The 22,960-nt window shown below is 37.9% G+C and overlaps 1 protein-coding gene across 7 annotated transcripts in view; it reads left to right on the top strand.

Annotated features, from left to right (window-relative positions):
* fat3a (FAT atypical cadherin 3a) overlaps positions 1-17,257 on the top strand; it is a 183,660-nt gene extending 166,403 nt beyond the window's left edge. For 4 of the 7 annotated variants that reach the window (XM_025897978.1, XM_025897976.1, XM_019345095.2 and 1 more), the window contains 8 exons: positions 1,978-2,211; positions 3,775-4,021; positions 6,141-6,294; positions 7,351-8,063; positions 8,388-8,501; positions 9,641-9,700; positions 10,103-10,138; positions 16,033-17,257. In XM_025897978.1, coding sequence (XP_025753763.1) covers positions 1,978-2,211; positions 3,775-4,021; positions 6,141-6,294; positions 7,351-8,063; positions 8,388-8,501; positions 9,641-9,700; positions 10,103-10,138; positions 16,033-16,655 — 2,181 coding nt within the window. In that variant the 3' untranslated portion in view covers positions 16,656-17,257. The remainder of the gene's footprint in view (positions 1-1,977; positions 2,212-3,774; positions 4,022-6,140; positions 6,295-7,350; positions 8,064-8,387; positions 8,502-9,640; positions 9,701-10,102; positions 10,139-16,032) is intronic. The other 3 variants (XM_013267033.3, XM_025897979.1, XM_025897977.1) reach the window with 2 other exon arrangements.
* Positions 17,258-22,960: the final 5,703 nt, after the last annotated feature.

The following is a 22,960-nucleotide window of genomic DNA, read 5'->3' as shown; positions in this document are numbered from 1 at the left end:
TGACACCGCTCTGTGATTTTCCGCTGACACCGCTCTGTGATTTTGCGTTGGTTGCTTCATGGCTGAGTTGCTGTTTTTCCCAATTGTTATAATACTTTGCTATAATACCACTGACAGTTGTCTTTAGAATATTTAGTAGTGAGGAAATTCCAGCACTGGACTTGCACCAGTGGCACGTTATCACGGTACCATGTTGGAATTCACTGAACTCCTGAGAGTGATCCATTCTTTCACAAATATTTGTGAATTAATCTGCATACCTAGGTGCTTGGTTGTATACACCTGTGGCCATGAATGTAACTTGAACACCTGGATCTATGATTTGGATGGGTGAGTGAATACTTTCAGCAATATAGTGAATAACTATTAAACTGGAAGAGAGACAAACATTTGATGTGAGGTAACATAAAAAATCTCAGCCAATAGCAAAGGCAGAGAAAGAGAGGAAATTATGATTAACCAATGAAATGATAACTTTCAAATGAATCAACTCTCTCTCTCTCATTGGCTTGCACGTCTGTCAGCGAAGTGAAGTCAATGAGTTACCATGGTGATGGCCTTCAGTGTGTGTGTGTCTGGCATTTGGGCCTGTCTCTGTGATGGGCTTGACACTCTCCTCACAAAGAATCTAGTAGGTTCTTAATAGTAGTTTTCCATTTTGCAACTTTGATTCCAAGTTATTACACAGAAACTGTCACACTTGTTTAATGATAATAAGCCACGGCATTAAATATATTTAGAGTGTTACCTTCAGTTTTACCTTCAAAAAAGAATTTTCACATGTTGCATCAATCAATACTACTTTATTATTATGAGGTTAATGCCTCTTGTCAGTATGTATACAACCCATCCAATCCACACATGCAAAGTCAAACCATAGATGTCCACAAATTTAGTTATGTGTAATAATGAGAAACTACACAGGGAAGGAGTATTGAACACATGAAGAAAGGAAGGTGCTGAAATGCATGGAAGGTCATGACAGTAGCTGAAATCTATCAATAACTGGAAAGCAATCCTGCCACTTAGTGCAAATTAATATCAGTAGCTTCAGTCCTCACTGATGGCCTATAAAAAGGTGCCTCATTACCAAGGTGTCACACAAAGAACATCTAATGATGAGTAAAACCAATGAGGTATCTTAAGACCTTTGCAACCTTATTGTTGGAAAACATACTGATGGCATTGATTACAGCATAATTTCTAAACAAGGGCATAAACTTTAAAGGCCTTAACTTTAAATGAAGGGCATTTAAAATTTGCTGAACAAAATTTAGGCAAGCCTGTGAAATACTGGGAGAATATAGTCTGGTCAAATGAAACCAAAATGGCACTCTTTGAATGCCATAATACAGACTATGTTTAGAGGTCAAAAGGCACTGCACATCACATCAAAAGCACCGTATCAACATTAAAGTTTGGAGGTGTTAGTATCATGGTGTGGGGCTGTTTTTCAGCATACAGCACTGGTATTCTTCAAATAATTGAAGAAAGGATGAATGGAAAAATGTATAGAGATATTCTTAATTTAAAAAAATTTACTGCCATGTACCAGGATGATGAAGAGGAAACAATGGTTGACGCTTCAGTAAGACAATGATCCCAAACACACGGCAGAAATTCAAAATGGGGTTCAGAGAAAGAAAATAAAGCTGCTAGAATAGCCCAGCAATTATCTTGCCTGAATCCAACTGAAAATCTATGGAAAAAGACCTAAAGCTTGTGTTCCTAGTAAGAGCCCACAGAGCCTTCAGGATTTGAAGACTGTTTGTGTGGAAGGATGGGCCAAAATCACACCTGAGCAATGCATGCGATTAGTTTCTCTCAATACAGGAGGCATCTTGAAGCTGTCATCACCAACATCTGTATTTTCTTTACAGTTAAATTACAGTTAAATTTTTTGCAGAATGTGTTTATGTAACACTATATTTATGTACTTTGATGTTTCAAAGACTGTGTGTGTGTGTCTCCGTGCAGTTGGAGGATGGGAAGCTGTGGTTCCAGTTGGCTTGTGGACTTGGTGGAAATGATGACAGTCCTGACATGCTGGGCATCTCAGGTCGTCGTATCAATGATGGGAGCTGGCACACAATGGCACTTGAGCTGAATCGCAACTTCAGCAGCTTGGCACTTGATGACAGCTATGTTGAACGACGCCGTGGACCATCATTTGTACAGAGAGTACCTACAACTATCGTCTTTGGAGCACTGGTCAGTTCATGAGTACCTAGGGTTAATAACTGCCTACAGGAGTTAATTAACAGCTTTTTCATACCTTATCTCCTTTACATCAGACATGTTGACCAAAGGCAGATTGCAAACGGAAACTCAAACTCATCATTACCTGCTATTGTTAGCTGTGTTTCACAGATAGTAACTGATCTGAAAGCAGTAAAAGCAGACCACTAGCAGCTTGCTTCGTAGTCAGGTCTTCCCTTGATTTACCATCAAAAGCAAGTGGTTTATCCACAAAGAACAAGCTGCTAGCCTCTGAGCTTGTTATTGTTAACAGGGCATAGACATGCCCTCAGAAACACCAACAATCAGACAACCCCCTATGAGCAAGCACTTTGGTGAGAGTGGGAAGAAAAAACTCCCTTTAAACAGGAAGAAAGCTTTAAGTCTAGCAGGATAGACACAGATATGAGTCCATTGCAGTAGCCTGTTGTAAAGCTGTTTCTGTACTTTGATGAGCTTTGAAAATTGACTGAAAATGTTCAAATAAACCATGGCTCTGGCGATGATTAGTTAGCTATTGTACAACTGTTCTTATAAGGATATGTTTGATAAAAGTAAGGTTGGAGATTGGCCTATAATTAGTTAAGACGGCTTGGTAAAGTGATATCATCTGCGAAAATCTGAGACTATTTTTTAGTAACTACATGGATGTTCAAATCACCCACAACAATTATTTTATCTGAACTGATCACTAAGTTAAAAAGACTGAAATTTGAGAAAGAAAATCTGAGTGAGTGCCAGATGGACAGTAGATAACAACACATAAAACTGGCTTTTGAGTTTTCGAGCTGTGGTAGACAAGGCTAAGCGTGAGGGTTTTGAATGAATTAAAACTCTGTCTGGGTCTTTGGTTGATTAATAATCTGGAGTCCTTTCACTCCGCTTTCTCAGCCTGTGGACTCTGACAGTTAGTTTGCTTGGGGGTTTGGATTCTAACATTGCCTTAACCAGATTTCTGTAAGGCAAAGTAAATCAATTTGTTGATCAGTTATTAATTCATGTACTAACAGGGACTTAGAAGAGATATGTAATGTTTAATAATCCACATTTCACTGTTTTACTCTTTGGTGCATGTTTAAATTATTTTTTGCTGATTTTTGGTTTGTTTTTGTTGGTTTGGGAACAGAACATTCTCTAAGTGGATGTGGTTTTGTGGGGGCAGGAAGTGAGAAGCTGAAACTTTGGATGGTCACATTTGTGTGGTTTAATAACATTGGCCAGATTTCTAGAAACGAGCGCCAGGTCCAAAGTGGGATGGTCTGTCCTAACAACACCAGGTTTTCACCAAAAAGTTTTTCAATTATGTATAATGAATAAACATATAAAAACAAATGAGTATATACCTGATTTTTAGTTTTTAAATAGTTCAGGTGTTTCATCTCGTGTAATTTGGGTAATTCTTAAAAAAACAGGATAATTTTAAAAATAAATACATTTCATTTACTGGCAGTGGCAGATGAAGCTCTACTATGTAGGCAGGAGTGGAGACTATTTGAAGCAGTTTAACTCAAAATTCCTAATCCTTGTTGTTCTTAGGTGCAGCCCCCAAACTCTCGGAGCCTCATGGAATCCCAGAAGGACCCGCGGGTGCTTTATGGATTCCAAGGTTGCCTGGACTCTGTAATGCTGAACAACAATGAGCTCCCATTGCAGAACAAACGTTCGCAGTATGCAGAGGTGGTGGGACTGACAGAGCTGAAACTGGGCTGCATTCTCTACCCTGATGCATGTCTTCAGCAGCCATGCCACAACGGAGCTACTTGTACAAGTCTACCCGCCGGTGGTGAGTCATAGAAAATAAATCAAACAGCACAGTCACCCTCAGTAAACACAAGGCTGCAGAGGTCTTTCATGACATGTTAATCATTATATGAAATAGAGCAGGGCGATATGGCCAAAAATATTTATCACGATATATATTTGAAAATTTGCGATAACGGTATAACTGACGATATAATTGATGCGAGACAAAATACAAAATACAACTCCACAACTTTACTAGCGCAAAAAGCCCATCCATTTATTTTCACTTAAACAAGCAGCTGTTTTTTATGTCCATTAAAACTATATAAAAATTTTACAGTGCAAATGCAAATTCCTTGCTGAAAGTTTAACCAATGGGCATTTCCAGTAGAAATGGGCTGACATATCCTGAGCATAACCATGTATAATATCTCTGTGAAGGTTCTCAGTCATCCAGGTCATCGTAGTCAAAGGAGTTTGCAAAGAATAGCGTCTGGACTTCTTTAAGTTGCTTGAAGACGTTTCACCTCTCATCCGAGAAGCTTAGCTTCATCCGAGAAGCTTAGCTTCTCGGATGAGAGGTGCACGGGATTATAAGGCACATTAAGTGAAACAAAGCAGTCAGATAAATCAAACTTTATTCAACTCATACATCTTGCTTCCTCCACTTCTGTACCATTGATTCATTAATGCTGTATTCTATCACAGCTGCTCTATTCCCATGTTGTTGCAGTATCTTAATGACTAACTTCATAATGTGGATGGATTATCTCAGTTGTTCTCCTGCCTGAAGTTTGGTCTGTTTACAGCATCCTGCCATAAAACTGCATTTGTCTCTGACCATCAGGAACCCTCACGTTAACTTTTATCGAGTGGAAAAGTGTTAGCGTTCATCCTGCAGCTTCACTGTTTATGTTATGCTAACATAGCTGTTTCGCTAGCGATCACGTAGCATATTATTATATACCAGCTAGCCCAACTTCAGTAACCCTACAAACGTCACTGCTGTTTAGTTTTCTCTCTTCATTTATGTTGGAAGTGATAGAAGAGCTGTATGTTTTAATTTTTTCAGAAATCTCTCAGTCAGAACATGGTATATCATGCTTAGGTAACTAGCGAAACTAGCGAGCTAACTTCCGCTAACTTCCTGCTAATTCTAACTCTGTTAAATGTAATAAATTCTGTTTTCATGGATGCCTGGATGTTAAACTTAATTGTTACACCTGGTAAAGCAGCAATGCTGATCATTTTATTAAAGATGAAAGAATTTAGACAGTTTTTAACTGTCAATGTGCCGCAGTGTTCGTTTGACTTTGGGACCTGAAGCGGACAGAGTTTTGGACCCAGATTACCCAGATTTACGAGCACCTTAGTCCGACAAATACGGTAATAACAACGGTCCGCTTGCATGTTCTTCAAAAAAATGTGCTTTGGTGGGTATCTGACGGACAAACACCAAACCAGTTCCACATCACTGAAGTTGCACCATTTTTACAAACCAATTCTGGTTCATCCGTTTCACTCAACGATCCGCTTTCCCCCTTCTCATTCTCTGTTGCCGCCATGCTTTTTTGGCCATGTGCATATGAAAAGAAAGGCACTGCGCATGCGCGTTTTACCCATATTCTATGCGATATTTTATTTTCTTATCGTTGCCTAACATTATACCGGTATTACCGTGAACGGTATAATATGGCCCAGCCCTAATATGAAATCTATTAACACATATTTAATGTACCCAGTTGAGTATACATTGAAAGATTAAGGTATCACTTTCCCTACTACTACTACCTCTGGATGCATCAACCGCTGAGTGTGTGATAGCACATCGAATGAAGCACTGAATGTGTGTGTGTGTGTGTGTGTGTGTATGCTTGTAGTGTAAAAGTGCTACTGGGTTTGCAATAAAATGAAAGCCAGGAGTGGAGAGTGAGGCAGAGGACCATTATACATTACTGCAGGGCAGTCTGGGCCATGATGTGACTCCCCACCTCCATCGAAGCCAGCCCCCGACACCTTTAATGAGTCCTGTAGTGCTCAATCTAAAAATGCTATTATTTTAGGTCAAAATTGTATGTGTGATTGTATACAAGTTAGTGCTGTACATAAAAAAGAAGTGATCTGTTCTTAATGAAGTCTTACACTTTGTCTGTCTGCAGGGTTCTCATGCAGTTGTAAACCCCAGTACACTGGGGGGCACTGTGAGATGGAGATAACAGCATGTGTCCCCAACCCATGTCATAACGGCGGTGTGTGTAAGCCCATTGGCAATGCATTTCTTTGCAGCTGCAGGAGAGGCTTCAGGGGCCTGACGTAAGTCTGGGTGAAAACACACAAAACTGACATGCACCATGCTGAACAGTTGAGTCACTCTGTATAAATATCATTCTTACACCCTTTAGCAATGTCTCTGCATTTAGATCCTAGTGTAGCAGAGGTCGACTGCTGCTCACTGAACAGTCACATTAACAAAAAAATTCCAAAGTTTGGATCTACAGTATATTCTAATGAAAAAAATAATGGTTGTTTACAAATGATCAAATCCGACAGTTATCAGACAAAACATTTAGTGCAGTATCTTTCATTTGGTTTTTAAGTGTAACTGCTTACAGCCTAGAGATTAGGGTGACCACAGATTAGAAAGTGGTCACCTGGTGTCTACAATTTAGGACAATTTTGTTTTTGGAAAATTTCATATTTATAATTTTTAAAAATTATTTAAAAAGTTTTTTACATATTATTTTACATATTTTATTAATAATTTAATCTATATATATTTAATTTTGTATTTTGGAAAGTTTTCAATCCTTAAACCTTTTGAAAGCAGTCCCTCAGATCAAATAAGTTTTCTGTACTATAAAATACATCACGTCTCGCTACTTGTCACCTTTATAGTGACACATAAGAGCCTCTTTCCCTAAATATTGGGATGCTGCATAAAAAAATGTAGTGCAATGACTGGTGCATTATTGAAATGTTATTTTAATTGAAAATGAAAATAGTACAGATAAAGTTTATTTTGGCAATGATGGTTTTGTCCAGTGCAGATTAGATTAGCACTGTCATGTCACATAATTTGTTTTTCAAATACTATATCTTTGAGAACTGAGGAGTCTGTAGTTTTGAAAGCAAAATGTTTTTGCTGCCTAAATGTCCCTTTTCATATTTTAATTATAGGTGAAAGGACACATTCTTCTCTCTGAGTTTATTAGAACATAAATGACACTGTAATATGTTGATAGTTACAAACATCAGAGAAAGGGATTAATGTGAGGCTGCATATGGATAAATTCTTGTGCAGTTTTTTCTTCATTGACAGGTTTTTCACACTGGTCTCTTCCACTCTATTTGCATCCTTTCATCTTGCAGTTGTGAGGAAGATGTGAACGAATGTGACCGCAGGAATCCAGAGGGGGAGTGTGAGAATGGTGGCACCTGCATCAACACTCACGGCTCCTTCTACTGTAACTGCACGGCAGGCTTTGTTGGTCAGCGCTGTGGCCTAAGGCCTGTTGTTGTCCCCGACATGCAGGCTGGTCACGCTGTGGTTGGTAGGGAGGAGCTTATTGGCATTGCTGTCGTACTTTTTGTCATCATCACCCTCATCATCCTCTTCATTGCATTCCGCAAGAAGGTTTTCCAGAAAAACTACTCGCGGAACAACCTATCTCTGGTGCAGGACCCAGCCACTGCAGCACTCCTTAACAAGGCCAATGGTGTTCAGTTTAAGACCTTACACTGCACCTCAGGAGACCCTCTCAACCTGTACTCAGAGCCAGGTATGGAGTCTGCCATTTTGGGAGGGGGTGGGATGATGGGACCTCCACAGGTCCCTGTGAGACCCATGGCATACACGCCCTGTTTCCAAGGAGACCCACGTTCCACGCTAGAGAAGATGGCAGATGGACGCAGTGTGGAACATACAGAGATGAGTACCTTTCACCCTGAGTCACCAAGGATCCTTTCAGGAACCACCAGGAGAGGGGTGGTGGTGTGCAGCGTGGCCCCCAACCTTCCACCAGTGTCACCATGTCGCTCAGACTGTGACTCCATATACAAGAGCCCATGGGATAATGATGAGTGTGAGTGAATTTTATACAATTTGTCTCCTAGTTAGAATAAGTCACTCTTTTTACTGAGGCATTGCAGTGTTTACTATGCAGGTTTATTCATGCATTATAGAGGCTTTGTACTAACATTAAATTGTATTTTGCTGCTCAGTCAACAATCCCAGATGTTTTTTTGTTTTTTTTAATGCAGGCTGTAGGACAGGTATACTATCAGTTACAACTGGAGCCACTGAAGGCACTACCTAGATATGATGTCTTAATAAATGTTTTTGCGTAACATACACAGACTCGTGCTTGCTTTACAATCTTCCCTTACCCCCTGACTTTTTCCTACAGGTAAGGTGGACGACATGGCAGAAGAAGTAACATGTTTCTCAGGAAGCAACAAAGGCAGTAACTCAGAGGTCCAGTCACTGAGCTCCTTTCAGTCTGATTCTTGTGATGACAATGGTAAGACACACCCATTAGAAAAGTGCTTCATGATTCTTTGAATACTCTAGTTTGCTAGTTTAACTTTTGGTTGCAACAGGAGTTGCTTTCTTCTTTTTATTCATTTTGCTCACCATTATCCATGCAAAACCAGCCCATCACATTTGGGTTTCACCTTTGGGACAAAATGCTTTTGAAATATTTGTGAATATTCTTATACAAAACAAATAAAACAAATAATAATCAGATAAAAATACAGAAAGACACTGTCAGCGTGGGTTGCAGTGGATAGAGAGGGCAATGATGTGTATTTGTCAGAGTACAAGACAGGAGATGAGAGGAGAATTAAAAGAAATGGATAATATTGTATCACTGAAACCTAAACAGTCATCTGCATTGTCCCATAAAATGAAAATGTAATATGTCTTTTTTTTATATGGCTATTCATTGTTTCTTTCAAACGAGAATGTTTCCAAGTATACAGAATTTTAAATGGGAGGCGGCATCGTATGGTGACCCGCTGCTGAGTGTAGGAAATGGTGGGATAGATATTCCAAGATATAAGAAGTGGTGAGACAGATCCTTCATAGACAAGCTAAGGAGTTTTGGCGGCTTTTTTATTGGTAGTCGTGGCTTTTGTGAAGAAGTTGTGTATTTTGCTTTTGTGGGGTTTTTTGTTTGTTTTTTTTAAACTTTTTATTTAAATTTTACTTCACAGAATTGCAATTCTTCAGAAATGCTAGTTACATTGTTTAAAGTCATCAGTTAATTAACTACAATTTTTTTCTCAGTTGTACAGATTATTTTGCCATTTCCTTTCCTGTGCTTGCTGAAGACGGGTGTTAACACACCCGCTCTTAATCTGACAAAACTAGCAAGCAGGAGAAATGGAGTACTGTTAGCCTCTTGTTCCCACCTGATTTTCTTTGCTTTTATAAATTTTCTTTGTCTGGCGGTGTGTCTTTTTCTTCCCAACATAAAAACAGGAGGTAATCAGGTGAGGCAGTCCTCTGCAGAGATCAGAGAAAGTAGTGGGCAGCCATAATTAATTACTCGGTCATGAGGACACACTTAACCGACAACGTGATGAGCATTTTCAAATCTGAATGCCTATATTTCAGATATATGTTATATATCTGCTCCTTTTCTCTCTCTGCAAGCCTCCATAGTGACCGTCATTCGACTGGTAAATGATGCAGTCGACACAATCGAAAGTGAAGGTACCATGTCTTATCAACTTTGTGTCTCTCCTCTCACTCTCCCATTCTTTGCTAATTTCAATCTTGTAAGTGACGTATTTCACTAAAAGAGGTGTCTTAAGCTATAAGTTGAATGTCCTCTTGCTATGTGCAGCATACTTTATCTTTCATTAACAGAACTCTCCTAGCTACTGTAATTAGATCAGTTTATTGAGTTTATTGTGACTTATTAAGCCAAAGGTTTTCAGGGTTTCATTCCAACTGGTCAGCAGTAGATGACTGCACTAATGGGATCCTAGTCCCTACTGCACTATTTTATAGCAAGTTAATCAGGATAGAATGAAATTCCTGTATATAGCTGCCCTTAAATGGCACAGTGCTGGCCATTAACTTTTGTGTATTGTTGTTTTCTGCATCTGACAGTGTCAGATATGGACCAAGGTCAAACCTTCAATAGAGGTGACTTCCAGCCCACCGACCCCCACCTTTCTTTTACCTAACCCTGTCTCTTCATCTTTTCATTTATCTACCTGCAGCAAGTAGACAAAATAAATTTTTTTCAATAAAATCAGCTTAAATTGCATTGTATCAAAACTAGCAGGGTATGGAGCATATTAGAATACATGTAATTTACCAACATTTCAGCTCATATATGAACGATATAAGTCTTGCATTAACACAAATCTCGTGGGAGTGGTCAGTTTTGACATTGGCACAGGCAGGAGCTGCCAGCTAAAAGTAGACAGTGGGTCCCAAGATTGTTGGCAAGATGGAGAGTGATGTTGATAATAAAATTAAGACTGGATATTTTGAAACTAACAAAAAGAGTGGATAATCAGATATGTGGAAGAGTTTTAAAATTGCTTAAAACAAACACAGGCACAAATCTTCCTGTGCCAGAGACAAAACAGCAGTATTCTAGCACACACTGAATCAAGCAAGAGACACAGCAAGTCTAAATAAGAATGATGTGGCAGTTTGTGGCTCAACTATGGGGGTAGGGGGGATGGGTTTAGTTAGAATGTTAGAATGTGGTGTCAGGGGAGGCTGACAGACACAGCTGATCTCCATCATCATTCTTCCCCTATTTGACTAGGATGCTGGGAACAGATGAGAAAGCTGTGTGGTGTGTGCTAAGGTAACAGCACCTGCTATTTGGAACCCAACTAACAGGTGTACATTGCAAGTACACCTTGCCTTGCATGCGTTGCATTCTGGGATGCGGCAGGTTGCCATAGATGTGCAGTTCAGTATGGGCTAGCAGCTAGCTGTGAAGTGAAGATAAATGTTTCTTGTCCTCCAATAGTCAGGAATACAGCACCTTCTTTGTGTACTTACTTTGATTGTTCCTGCCCTCAGATACATCTGGCAGACTAAATGTTCGCATATGGTTTGTATTAATGCAGTATTGTGATATTTACACAGTTGTTTTATAGATTGGGTTTTTAACTTATTTGTAGCTTCAGTTTATATCTGTATTTGTGATTCAAAACTGAGATATTTATATTTATTTATTCTGTTCTTGTTCTACTAAAATAAGTTCAGTGGTATATCAATAAATTAATTGGTGTCGGTCAGAAATTTAACAGGAGTGATATTTAAAAAAAATTAAATACTTCAGTGCAGGTTTTTTGATATATGGGTGGGAATTTAACATGTTAATTGCAATTAATTAATTTGAAAAAAATAACAAAAAAAAAAATGCATTTTTCCCTTTGCATTCCAAGCAAAGGGAAACTTTTGTCAATTTCCTGGTATACCGATTACACTGATGCACACATCAGAGCTACAAAAATGGAAGAATCAGAAGAAAGCGCATTGGTAGGACTGATCAGAGGCAAATTTCATTTCAAAGAACTACCCAAGGGAAGCCTTGTTAAAAGCGTGGTTTTGTGCAAATTGGCGGAGCCAGGCGGAGCCTCAGTTGTCTTCAGCTTTTCCTGACCGCCCATGCCGGCCTTGTCCTCAGGTCCCGTTCCCTTCAGCCAGTCCCCCACCTCCCCAGTTCAGCCGGGGAGGTGGGCAGTTCAGGTCCTGGCGTTTCAGGGCCTGGACTAGTTGTTGGCCCTACTGGGTGTTCGGGGGGGGGGGCAAGTGGAGCCCACTAGTGGTGGACCACTAGTGTTCAGTTGTGTTGTGATGAAGAATAAACCAGGAGTGAGAATCGAGAGCTCTCATGTCGTCTTTGTTTGCCTCCACAGCCTCACTGGGCTGACCGGGTAGACACAGGGCCCATGGCAATATTACTCTGTTTGTGCTGGGGAACCAGGTCCTTGGGGTGGACCGATTTTTGGCACAGCGTGTTTTGGGGTTTGAAAGCCACATTGTTTCTCTCACTGAAAATGCTATGTCCAGATGAACAGAATCAATTTCGGGGGATTTCCTTAGCTGGAAACACAAAAAGCATACATCAATTACATTTTGGATCGATTCTATTTGTTGCATTTTGGAAAATGAAGTTTCACAAGCTATTAATACTTTTATTTTTATTTATTTATTTACTGCATAACAACGGAGATATTGATGATTGGATTTGTCATAAAACTATGTTGTGGCAGGCAGAGCAGGACCCAAATGCGGGACTTTGAAGACAGGGAATGAACATAAAATTAGCTTTATTGTTTTATTTCTTTGTGTGACAATAACTAGAACTAACCTTTGAATAATGTGGTCAGAGGGGTATAAGAATGAAGCAAGATTAATTTCTTAGCTCTCTAACTCATTAACTCTGTAATGGCTGTGACTGGTTGTTCTGTGTTTTACCCTCCAAAAGCTGGACATACTATAGTGACGTCGCCCGTTGGTTGCTGAAGTTCAGTTTGAACCCTGCCATCTTGGTAAGAAGGGATGAGTCTGACTGTAAAACTGGCTGCTCACTGGCTAAGACACTATCACTGCAAGGTTGTTAGCCAATGAGTTAGAAGGAAATTCAATGGATAGTCATCTCGTTTGAATCATGGCATGACCAAGATTTACAAAAAAAATTTAAGTTTTTAGTTTTTGAATTTATGCAGAATTAATTTTTTTTGTGAGTGGTCATTGAACACATTCTCCTCTCAATTAGTAATATTTACTTAAAACTGTCTTTTATCTCTCTTGGCAGTGCTTTGGGATCTGTATTTGTGATTCAAAACTGAGATATTTATATTTATTTATTCTGTTCTTGTTCTACTAAAATAAGTTCAGTGGTATATCAATAAATTAATTGGTGTTGGTCAGAAATTTAACAGGAGTGATATTTAAAAAAAATTAAATACTTCAGTGCAGGTTTTTTGATATATGGGTGGGAATTTAACACGTTAATTGCAATTAATTAATTTGAAAAAAATAACAAAAAAAAATAATGCATTTTTCCCTTTGCATTCCAAGCAAAGGGAAGCTTTTGTCAATTTCCTGGTATACCGATTACACTGATGCACACATCAGAGCTACAAAAATGGAAGAATCAGAAGAAAGCGCATTGGTAGGACTGATCAGAGGCAAATTTCATTTCAAAGAACTACCCAAGGGAAGCCTTGTTAAAAGCGTGGTTTTGTGCAAATTGGTGGAGCCAGGCGGAGCCTCAGTTGTCTTCAGCTTTTCCTGACTGCCCATGCCGGCCTTGTCCTCAGGTCCCGTTCCCTTCAGCCAGTCCCCCACCTCCCCAGTTGTTTTTGAATTTATGCAGAATTAATTTTTTTTGTGAGTGGTCACTGAACACATTCTCCTCTGAATTAGTAATATTTACTTAAGACTGTCTTTTATCTCTCTTGGCAGTGCTTTGGGATACTGCATTTTTTTTTTCTAGATCGATACCAAGTAGGGTTTCTCTATTGGTAAAGTACCAACTGAGTTTCAATACTTTTAACTTATAAAGGCAGCAAATGTGGGGGAGAGCAGTGTGCCTGATGAACACATGCAACAGTCAACACAAAAACGTTCAGATGTTTCATAATGCATATTTGAGGTGTATTTTTTCATTTACAAAATTAAATTTTTACACAATTTAATGAGCTATATACTGATACAGGATACACCTTTGCAGCCTTCTCTCTCCTCTGTCTTACAGATACATTTTATTATTTCTAAAGGGTGTACTGAGATTGATTTTGAGGTCACAGGAGGAGTATGGAACACAGAGGAGATGAGGATGCACAAAAACAACAGTAATGAGAACAACCGGTTTACTTTGGTTTTTATCTGACTGTTGGTTTGCATATCATGTATTCTAATGGTCTTATCTGTGGTTCTATTTTTTATTCCTTTTGTTGTTTCACCTTTTTGAATTCTGGAATTCTTTTAATTTTTGGATCAGCCAATAAAGACAATTTTTTATCGTTCACTTTGCCTGCCTTAGTATTTCTCCATTTGGGAATAACAAGAATAAGACTTCTCTCCAGTGTTATGCTTGACTGCCCTTTTCAAAACAGTTTCTAGTGACAACTTTATATACCATCACTACATTTGTGGAGAAACATTGAAATAAAAGAAGTTTTCCCAACAGTTGTTTTTACAGTGTATCTATCAGGTGTATAATCAGTGACAGACCTCAGAAATGGTCTGCATCAAAATTAAAACCTTAATCAGAAACAAACTGTTCTTACTGAAATTATTTTGTCTACCTGCTGTATCTTTGTACCCCTATCGCCCTATAGTTTGTCATTGGTAAATTCCTCATCTCCTTCTCTGGTCAGAGCTTTGTATAGATATGTTATTCCACAGCTTGTCTTGTGCTGCGCTAAACAGGCCAGGGTGGTGACCACTCTACTTTTATTGTGTTATTAAGTTTTCCCATTGTTTGTATTCTGTTTTTATGCATGGAAATCTTTTTTTGTGTGTGTTTCACTGGCATTTTTAAACTCACTTATTTTAAATGAAATCTGAATTCAGTTTTCAGAGTCATTAGTCGATTATTCTTTTAGTAAGCAAAACTTAAGTGATAAGAATGACTATTTATGCTATGCCAGAGGACTACTGATACCATGGGATACCATATTCAAGACGATGTATTCAAGTGAGACAGGAAGTTTCTCTTAATCCGAAGAAATTCCATTCCAATAAAACAATTAACCAGTCCAGGTACTTACCTGGACTGGTTAATTGTTTTATTGGAATGGAATTGGTTAATTGTTTTATTGGAATGGAATTTCTTCGGATGTATGTCTTGCTGTGATTTCAGGTATGAAGACTGACCTCAAGATCAAACAATCCACTGGACATACATAGTAAATGGAAGTGTATGCCATGGAAATTGTTTTCTGACAGTGGTTGGACAAGCAAATATTCAGTCCTTTTTGAAACACCGTAACGTAATTTAAATTTGGTTGTATTTTAAGAGCCAGTTCACACAAAGCCTACATTATAGGAAAACCTAGTGATCCCCAGTGGACAAGACAGCTATTTGACCAGTTCTTATCTTTAGAGGGTGTCTTGCCACTGACTGACAGGAAAGCAAAGAACAAGCACAGAGAAAGAATAGAAACAATATAATAATAATAATAAGCACGTGGTAGATTGGTGGGGCAAGTAAATGCTTATGAGAAACATGCAGTTTAAGAGCCGGAATAGGTCTTAATATGTTCTAGGACAGAGAGCACCAGGTTAATGACATACTGTAGTGGCGAATAATCTTTTTTCGGTAATTTGCCCCATAAATCTCAAATGTTGATATTTTGATATGTACTCACTTTTTCCATATTAAATTTGGGGCAGCCATGGTGTCCCCTTGTGCAAAGCTGTGGCTTAGGAATTAGAGCAGCTTGTCTACTAACTAATAGTTTGATTCAGCTCAATCTTCAGCTCCTCCATGTAAAAGTTTCCTTGGGCAAGATACTGAACCCCAATTCCATCCATCAGAATGTGTGTATGTTTGTGTTTGTCCAAATGTGTCCTGAAAATCTCCCAAACTAAAAAATTTCCATGGAATATACTTAGTCTCATTATACATGGATAGAGAGGCAAGGAGATTTTTAAATGACTTCCTTGCAGATAATTTACAAGATATGTTATAATGCTCTAACTGAACTGAATGGATTTCTACTGTTTTGTCATTTTATTTATTTCTTTGGGGGAAGGAGTGCATGGCTTGTGTGCTGCCAATTCTTCAAGAAGCTGAGCATGCTGTCACATTTGTAACACCAATCTGCAAAGTGCATGCCAGACCTAACAGGTTTTTTATATAGACTATGTCTTGTCCTATTCCTGAATTTCAACACTTCCATGTAGTGTTGATGTTACCACGTCCATCTGGGGCTTACTGAAGGCATGTTTCCATGCTCCAATTCCACATTGGAGTGTTTGCTCTTTAAAAAAATGAATTTTTATCATTTTTACAGTTCAGATTGGTGCTAACCATTTCCCCTTCTACCATCTAGCATACCACTGGGATACATCAGACTGGATGCCAAGCCCGAGGCTCTCAGACATTGAAGAGGTCCCAGGCTACGAGGCAAGTCATGGAAACGAAGTAGCAGGCTCGACCCCTTGCCTTAGCGAAAGTACTCGAGAACTGGAGTCAGATTACTATCTAGGGGGCTATGACATCGACAGTGACTATCTCCCTCCCCACGAAGAAGAGTTCTTGAATCAAGACCAACTGCCACCTCCACTGCCCACAGGTGAGGATTATACTGAGCCTTATGCACCATTTTCTACCAATAAACCACTTTCCAAGGAGAGCACGCTGAGCACAAGACATCAGCATGCCAGACCATATTTCCACCCTAGCCAGTACCTTCCTCCCCATCAAATACCAACTGGGGAGGCACCAAATGAAGTTTTAAGCTCTTCAGTGAGTGGCCTAACACCAGGAAATGGGGACACTGATGACTCTGTGTCCCGAAATATCCGACTGTCTGTTGGTGCATCATCGGCCTCAGACATGTCAACCCCCTGTGGGCTGGATGACTCTGAACATGGCAGTGACTTTGACAGTATGGATGAGCTTCATCGAGGGGTGACCATCATAACGGACTCACAGCAACAGACTGAGGTGTGATTAGGTATACAGTACAAGAGTACCAGCCAGTGGGAGCATAGTAGTTGTGAAGATAGAAGATGCAAAGGATTCTGTTATGACTGGACAAGGTAAACTTCTTCAGCAGTACTAGGTACTGCTACAACTATATACATTAACAGTAATTTTTTTTTTTTAATTTCACCTCACTGAACTGTGACCAACAGAATAACAATATTAACTGGATTGTCAATTCTAACCCCACTTTGTAGACCAGTTAGGAATGATTTTCCTACTGTAATAGGAATTTACTTGGAATATGAAAAGAATGGGATAGAGAATGTGAAAATGAAAGAATGATTATGGATGTGGTAGACAGATTTAAAACAAATTAAATAAAACTAAAGGGTCAATGATTTAAGTGCCACATTTGTATGGTTTTTTTGGTCCTTCACAGAAGCCCATCGGACATTTTTTTTTCTATTTAAAAAAACAAAAAAAAAAAAAATGAAAATTTTCCTCCATGCTTTGTAAACTTTGTATTGTGCTGAACTGTACAGACTGTAAAGTATTTTGACCTCACTGGTGAAAAGTATAAAAACATACTTTAAAAGCCATTTTTGTTTCAATGTAAAATGTGCCCATCCACATCTCACCTATGTGCTCCCTCCTCCAAATCTTTAAAAGACAATTACATTTCAAACCTCCTCTTTCCTTAGCTTGAAAATTCAATTTTTCATCTTTTTTTTTTAAATTCTGTTGTGTGTGGATGCCAAAAGCTGCTGTAGTTGTTAATGTATGATAAACTCTATTATAATAAATTGTACTAAAAATGGATATTAAAATGTTATGCATACATAAGATAAAGAATTTATGTTCAATTTTTAAATAGACTGGGTATCCTGGGATTAATATTTAAAAAAAATTAAATATTAATTTTCACCCAGTATTGTTTTATTATAAGGATAACATGCTACCACCTTCACTGACTATTGTGCTCTGTTCATAGTTATGGTCATCTTGTGTTTTATAATTTCATTAGTTTTATTCACATTTGTGTAACCTCTGCCTTCGGTTCCCTCAAGTACTTTCAGGTCAGTTCAATTTTGAGGTACTTATACATTTAAGTGAGAAAAGGATATTTTCCTACATTTTTAGAACTGGTTTGGCTCAAAGGTGCTGAGAAAAAATATTCCACCCATCTCTGCTTTCTTTAATTTTGTGTGCAACTCATTCTATTCTCATGCTAAGATGTACATTCAGATTAAATATAAAATAAAACAAATGCAACCTGAGTAAACACAAAATATTAACTTTTGACTTTTAACCTCATCAAATATCTTAAAGAAACAAACTCATCCTGTGCCAATTTAGGTACTTTCAATAATTGAAGAACATTGTCTGTGGAATTTTGCACAACTCTTTTTTTCTCTCTTTTTTTTCTTAAAACTGTCACCATATCTTGATCATATCTTATGTTTGTTGTTGTTGTTTGTTTAGTTTTTTTGTACAACTGTTTTGGTGCCGCAATGTTGATGGTTCAAGGTTCAAGGTTCTTTATTTGTCACATGCATAGTTATACAAGTATAACACACAGTGAAATGTATCCTGACACGCTCCTCGACATGTGCAAAAACATGGGGGGGGTAGAGGAATAACATTATAAATATATATATATATATATATGTATATATAGTATATACATTGGGTGAATGTGCAGTAGAAGCAGCAAGCAGGTGAATTCTGTACATTAATATGAATAGACATCTGACTATTTTACAGAATGGACACTATAAACATATTTAAAGTTAAAGGAATTGAGTGTCTGGAGGAGAGTCTCAGTCAATTATAGATGATGTGAGATGGCGGGTGTGTGTGTGTGTGGGGGGGGGGGGGTTGGTTTAGGGTCTGGATGGCTTGAGGATAGAAGCTCTTCTTGAGTCTCTCTGTCCTTGCCCAGATGATGCAGAACCTTCTACCAGATTGTAGAAGTTGGAACAGTTTGTTGCCAGGATGGGACGGGTCCTTCAGTATCTGCGTTGCTCTAGTCCGGCATCTCCTGGTGTAGGTGTCCTGAAGTGGGGGGAGAGCAATCCTGCAGCAGCGTTCTGCTGTACGGATCACTCTCTGGAGAGCTTTTTGGTCCTTCACACAGCTGTTCCCAAACCACACTGTCATGTTCTGTGTGAGGATGCTCTCCACAGCACCTGGTATAGGCAAAAATTGATCTTTGTTATGACAATAGACCTCACATCCATAATGTGTCCTACACATCCTTTAATATTTTACCGGGATGCCCACATGTGTGGAGGATTAGTCGTCTTCTACATTTGAAGTGTAGCTACAGTCTAGTCTAGTCTAGAGCATTTTATAATGCTTCTCAAAAAATACATTTTCTTACTCATCTCTTTTAGAATCCCAAGTGTGGTTCTGATGAAACCCTATGTTTCTGAAAGTAGTTTACTTAGTTTTACTTAATTGGGCTGTTAATATCCACCATAAGTTACGGTATCAAATATGGAATGGGTTTTTTTTTTAGATTTTCAAAAGAATTTGTCAGAATCCCAAGTTGCTCTCTGGGTTAGGGAGTGTAAATGTGTGTGATAGAAAGCTCCCAGGTGTAGAAAAAAGTGCACTGCATGAATGAGTGTGAAAGGGTGAATGAGGCATGTTGTATAAAGTGCTTTGAATGATCAAGTAGCGCTTTGTAAGAACCAGTCCATTCAGTGTGCTGCTATATTTAAAATCTCATGTCCATGTCATTGTCCATATCTATATGACCTCTGTTCCTTATCTGCATTGTATAGTTCTATGTAAAAGTCTTCTGAAAAAGCCCCTTTCATGATGTCTTGATTGGGGTGTTTTTTGTTGTTTTTTAAGGATGAGGTAGGTCTTTGTGTTCTTGTTGTTGTTTTTTTAATCTTTTTTCTCTTGGAACTCTTCCATTTTTGCCCAGTCTCTTTCTTATTGTTGAATCATGAACTCTGACCTTAGACAAGTGGTGCCTGGGATCTTTTGCAACCTGGAGGAATTGTTGATGTGCACTTGGGCGGAGTGCTGAACCTTCCAACAATTTGCCAGCCTACCAAAATCAGTCCAAGTTTTCTCCATTTGTTAATAATGAATCTCACTGTGATTCGCTTTGTAACCCTTTACAGACTGATGTCAATGCCTTTGTTTTTCATCTATTCTAGAGCTTCTTTCTGGCATGATGTTTTCCTTTATGATACCATTTATCCTACTTCACTTTATCAGACATGTTCTATTTAAGTGAGTTCTTGATTCAAGAGGTCTGGCAGTAATCAGGCTTTGGCGTGGCTAGTGAAACTGAACTCAGCTTTCCAATTCATATGGTTAGTCAAAGTTAATAAATGGTTCAAAAAGAAGTAAACTTTTTCATACAGTGCTGTGTCAGTTTGGATATCGTTTTCTCTCAAAGTCATCATTTAAAAAGTTAATTTTGTATTAGTTTATATTTATATTTTTGTCTAAATTTAAAATTTAGTAGCTGGGATTGGCTCCAGCCCCACTGGAACCCTGATACGGAAGAGCACTGATGGATGGATGGATGGATCTTAAACATGTAAATGTGACAAATATGCAAAAAAAAATATCAGAAGGGAAAAAATACTTTTTCACAGCACTTTTTGATCACACCTGTTCTCCTGTTTTGCTGTTCAGAGATTCCACAGGATTCCTCAAATTCAACAGGTGCCTGTCTCTGCAAAAACCTAGGCAAATTTGGTGGCAACACATTAATTTCTCTCAGCAGTCTCACAGACCTCCTTGAAATTGGTCACCATTGTCCCATTAAAAGTATATATGACATCCCATGTAAAGTTTCACACAAGATTCCCTAAGCTCCCTAAGCTTCCCTAAGTTCTTTTGCACTGAATGGAACTGGAGCCTCGTCATCTCATCTCTCTATATACTGAACTGTATATAGCAGAGATAATAAATAATAGACAATAAAGTTTACTTTGACTTGACTTTGACTAAAACCATCTTTTTCTCTTATTTCACAAACACTGGTCAATCTGCAATCCTTCTGAAGATATGTGTCAAATTTAACCAATAAATTCAATGTAGAATGAAGTATATATAATAAAGCAAAGCATGAATGTATGTTTAAAAGTGGCTTATTGACTAAAGCACTCTGAGTGGTCAGTAAGGCTAAAAAAGCGCCATATAAATGCCAGTCTATTAGTAGTACTTCCAACATTCTTGAAAAATAATGGCAGATTATTATCTAGTAAAAATAAGATGACACGGACATTAGCTGGAGATATCAGTATGAAAAAAGATGATAATTAAGAATGTTAAGATGAAACAATACTGGCAACTACAGCCACTTTATCTTAAGCCATTTTACTTTGTGGGATTGTTATCTTTGCCCTTTTGATCTAGTCTTGCATTTTCCTGTATGATAGTTTCGAAATAGTTTTTAAATGCAGTGCCATATGCTGAAATTTTACTATAAAAAAAGACATAATCTGTCTAGTTAAAACCTTTAAAATATTGAACTGAACAATGCAACTGGCATTATACTGTGAGTCTGAAATTTATGTTCACCTTTACCTGTTTTCCTCTTCATTTGTTTAATCTGTTTAATTTTTTTGAGAGTACCTATATACAAACTTCAAGGAGTAGACATGTTTTAAGGCATTGCAAGTGTTATTTTGTAGCATCTTCACCATATCTAAAGAGACAAATTAAATCCTTATCCAGGTTAACTATAGCCTCAAAAATATTTGGCTGCTTCATTTCACCAGTGTACTGTACTATTGTGTGTCTGATCCTGTAAAGCAGGCAGCTCTTTTCCTTTGTAAAAATGCAAATTTGTTTTGAAATTTGTACAGTGTACAGAGCTAGATGAAATTCTGCCTAGATGAACTGCCTTTGTGTTTTTCATGTGCTATTTGGATGGATGTGGAGAGTTTAAAATTTCAATTAACTCAATTGCACATCTGCCACTGATTGCGTGGTCAGTGCTATTTTTACTCTTTAACCACTACTTTTAAGGTCCACGTGAATGCAAAATCAAATTTAATACATTTTGGACAGTATTAGTCATTTTTTACCAGGATATGTCCTTCAATGCACATATTAAACAAATATGTAGGACTGCTTTCTTCCTTTCTTCCAAATAATCAGGAATCTGCTATGGAATCTATTGGAAAAGTGACAATTGGATAATGAACAATGGGTATGGAAAGTGTTTCTGGCCTTATGGCTCAAAAACAATGGAAAAAAACAACAACATAAACACATAAATGACAAGTTTGGACACAGATTATAGGTTTCCATTCAGAGATATTGAAGAGGAAGACTTTGATTATGAGAAGGACTGTCAAGGAGGTTATTTTGCCACACACGCTGAGAAGATGAACTTCAAAACATTTAACTATGCAGAGCACAACATGCATGACCCTGAAACTAACATTGACCCAGATAATCACTTCTACAATAACAATAATAGTACTTGTGAGTACTATACAGATGACCAATTTAATATGAATATTAAAATGGCAAATGCATTGTCGGTCATACATTTCAATAGTAGAAGCCTGTATAAAAATTTTTCTAAAATTACGGAATGTTTAAGTAAGTTAAAAAAGTTTAATATAATTGCAATATCAGAAACATGGCTCGATAATGAGAAAGTTAGTGAAATGGGACTGGAAGGATACGAATTATTTACAATGAACAGGGTGAATAAAAAAGGAGGCGGTGTTGCTTTATATGTAGATAAAGTTTTGAAATGTAGTCTGATTGAATGTATGTCAAGCATCATAGATGACGTAATGGAATGTGTTACTATTGAAATCCATGTTGAAAAAGCTAGCAATATAATTATAAGTTGCATCTATAGGACACCAGGATCATGCCTTGAGACATTCAATGAAAAACTTGCTGCTATGTTTAGCAACCTAAATGATAAAAAAGTGCAAATAATTTGTGGTGATTTTAATATAGATTTGCTAAACCCAAACGGACATCAGAAAACAACAGATTTCATCAATACAATGTATAGTAACTCCCTTTTCCCTGTAATTATAAAACCAAGTAGAATAACAATTGATACAGCTACATTGATAGATAATATATTCACAAATAAAATTGACCATGAAATAGTAGGTGGACTTCTTATAACTGATATAAGCGATCATCTTCCTGTTTTTGCAATTTTTCAAAATTATTTTGGGATTAAAACTAAAAAAAAGAATCAAACATTTGATATGATACGACATAGAACAACAAGAGCCATTGCTGCCCTCCAGGTGGACTTAAAGGAACACAATTGGAATGAGGTTTTTGCAAATGAAGATTCAAGTAGTGCATATGAT

The sequence above is a fragment of the Oreochromis niloticus genome, linkage group LG14 (assembly GCF_001858045.2).
Source record: "Oreochromis niloticus isolate F11D_XX linkage group LG14, O_niloticus_UMD_NMBU, whole genome shotgun sequence".
In the NCBI taxonomy this organism is placed as follows: domain Eukaryota; kingdom Metazoa; phylum Chordata; class Actinopteri; order Cichliformes; family Cichlidae; genus Oreochromis; species Oreochromis niloticus.
This window is presented reverse-complemented; position numbering and strand designations above follow the sequence as displayed.